This window comes from Poecilia reticulata, linkage group LG8 (genome assembly GCF_000633615.1).
Source record: "Poecilia reticulata strain Guanapo linkage group LG8, Guppy_female_1.0+MT, whole genome shotgun sequence".
Lineage (NCBI taxonomy): Eukaryota > Metazoa > Chordata > Actinopteri > Cyprinodontiformes > Poeciliidae > Poecilia > Poecilia reticulata.
This window is the reverse complement of record NC_024338.1, coordinates 18,465,416-18,468,326: the sequence shown is the minus strand read 5'-3', so window position 1 is coordinate 18,468,326 and position 2,911 is coordinate 18,465,416. Positions and strand designations below refer to the sequence as shown.

The following is a 2,911-nucleotide window of genomic DNA, read 5'->3' as shown; positions in this document are numbered from 1 at the left end:
GACCAGTAAAACATCCAACCAATAAAACATCCAACCAATCATTAAATAAAACATCCAACTAACCAACCAACCAATAAAACGAAATTTTATTGTATTTTGTATTTAAAAAAAAAACATCCATCCATCCATCCATCCATCCATCCATCCATCCATCCATCCACCCACCCTCAGGTCTGAAGGCTGGAAGCTGAACTCGGCCGCTGTGCAGAGGGCGTCAGCAGTGACGGTTTCACACTCTGTGAGCTTTGAGGCGATCAGGATGCATCCTGCAGCCAGGCAGAACGGTGAGACAGGCAGGGACAGGTAGGCAGACAGGTACCTGTCCATCAGGGAGACAGACAGCGGGAAGACGGCTTCGTCACATCCACAGTCACAGCAAACCTGCACAGGAGAAAGATAAGCATTTCAGTCACAGGAAGCAAAAACCACGGAAAAAAAAAAAATCAGATTAAAGTCAGAATTATTGTTTCCCCCAGTGGCTCTAATCCACTTCGTAAAAACTCTCTATTTGAACCATGACTATAGTTAGGAAGTGGGGCCATCAGAGAGTTTCCCACCTCCAGGGCCCACTTGGCGATCTCCTCCCGGCGCTGCGGATCCCGCTGGATGAGCGTGACGTAGAGCATGGAGGGCATGTAGCGCCCCTCCAGGTGGAGCAGCCTCTGGATCACTCGATGCCCCGACACGGAGGGGTCCCAGCGGGCTCGGAGCTGAGGCGAGCCCCTGCTGCTGCTCTGGCCTCCAGGCAGGAAAAAATGGCCGACATGAAGTTTAAGTTTTATCATGATATTTTATGTTACGTAGCAATAAATAAGGGAGCCAGTTGTAAAGTCACAGCCAAAAATAAACAGCGATAATTTGGGTTATTTAATCCGTCATAAAAGAAAACAATGTAGGCTCATTTTTCAAAGTCATATTTTCACATGAAGTTCATGCCAAATATATAGTTAATGAACTAAATATTTAGTTATTAAGCTAAATATTTAATTAGCAAGCTAATATTTAGTAAGCACACTAAATATTGAGTTAGAGAACTATATATTTAGATTCTATTTAAACATTTCATTAACAAGTTAAATATTTAGTTCATATACTAAACATTCTGTTAGCAAGTTACATGTTTAGTTTATAAACTAAATATTTAGTTAATATACGGAGGCAATATGAGGCTAGATAATTAGCTTCAAGCTAAAAATGTGCTACAACCTAAATGTTTAGCTATCAAATATGCATTTAGTTAGCAAGGTGAATATTTAGTTTATACTAACTAGATATTTAACTTGCTAACTAAATATTTAGCTCCAATCTTAATATCATGTAAACAAGCAAAATGTGTAGTTTAAGATAGACATTTAGTTGAACATAATTAAGGCTAATGAATTGTTTATAGATATGTTATCAGTGCCAACACTTTATAAATCATTAATAACTATTTATTATGGATTAATTAAGGGTCAGAAGGAGACTATATTCTAATAAAAGTTACAACTTTACAGATAGCTAATAAATAGTTTATGCTATAAACACTTTATAAATCAGTAATAACTGCATCAATTAAGGGTGAGAATCAGATTATTTGCTAAAAATGTATGTTTACAAATACTTATTATGCTTATGACGTAATCTGAAATGTTTAGTATAGCAACTTTAGATAAAATATATAAATGGATACTTGGCTCACTATTTGGCAAGAAACCTGTAGATTTAGCCTTAATATATTAATAAAAGCAGTTATTAATGATTTATAAAGTGTTTAGAGATTAATTACTATATCATCTATAAGGGAAGCCTTATTGCAAAGTGGTAACTTTGGGGTTTATTGTGACAACAATCACTCAGAAGTTTCATCATAAGAAATTTATCGTGATAATTGATAAACAATAAATGATAAATGATCAATTTACCTTGAGGTTCACCCTGATCCTCCTCTGACTCCTCACACCAAAGAGACACAGGAAGCTTCGCCTGGTCCATCTGCTGCGGAAACACTTCCAAGACGAAAAGAAAGAAATTTGGAAAGCTAGAAGTTTGGAAAGATGTGACAACTCTTCATCACTCCTCACTTCTCTCCCAGAGTTTTATACCAGCAGGGAGAAAAACGGAGGGAGTGACGGAAAGGAGGCGTGGAGCCTCATGAGCGACAGAATATAATAGGAAGAAACAATACGGTCTGCTCAACAGGTGGGGAGAAGAAGACGGAGAGCGAGGGGAGGAGCGAAGAGGAGCAGACAAGAGAGGGAGTGACCGCAGGGAGCGAGCAACAGCTTGTCGTCGACGGTGAAAGAGAGAAGGAAGGAAAAGCAAAGAAAAGGTCATCTCCAGACTCTGACAATGGGCATGGATGACAAAAGGTGGTGGGTGTTTGTTTACAACGTGAGGGAGAAGAAAAGCACGTCAAACGCTGGAGGGGTTGATGGATGCCTCAGATATTCCCAAAAAAAGGTCAGTTTTAGTGTCAGACTGGAAAGCTGTGAAACTTATCCAACAGAAAACAAATGCAACGAAAGACAGTTTAACCTCTACGGTCCAAATTATTCCACCCTAAAGCAAATAAAGCAAATAAAAAAGAGATGAAAATTATAAAAAACTAACACTTTTAGAGAACCTGCAACTACTTTGTTTCATAAATGTAAAACACTTGAGGTGTTCCTCAAAGCGCTGATCTTGGTCCACTTTGTTTTTATTATTTCAAAAGAAATGTGCATCAAGAGTTCGTCATTTTCATCTGTAGTCCATCAGCGTACAATCAATATAAATACATTACAGTACAAAGTAGACAAATTAACAAAAATGTTATTTTTTGGAGAAAAAAATAGAATAATAATAATAATAATAATAATAATAATAATAATAATAATAATAATAATAATAATAATAATAATAATAATAATAATAATAATAATAATAATAA

The 2,911-nt window shown here is 36.8% G+C and overlaps 1 protein-coding gene across 1 annotated transcript in view; it reads right to left on the bottom strand.

The window, feature by feature from the left end:
• The window catches only part of ccndx (cyclin Dx), a 7,432-nt gene that overhangs the window by 1,698 nt on the left and 2,823 nt on the right, over positions 1 to 2,911 (bottom strand). The window contains exons 2-4 of the mRNA XM_008416570.2: positions 1,905 to 1,977; positions 558 to 739; positions 166 to 381 (exon numbers count right to left, since the gene is read on the bottom strand). Coding sequence (XP_008414792.2) covers positions 166 to 381; positions 558 to 739; positions 1,905 to 1,977 — 471 coding nt within the window. The remainder of the gene's footprint in view (positions 1 to 165; positions 382 to 557; positions 740 to 1,904; positions 1,978 to 2,911) is intronic.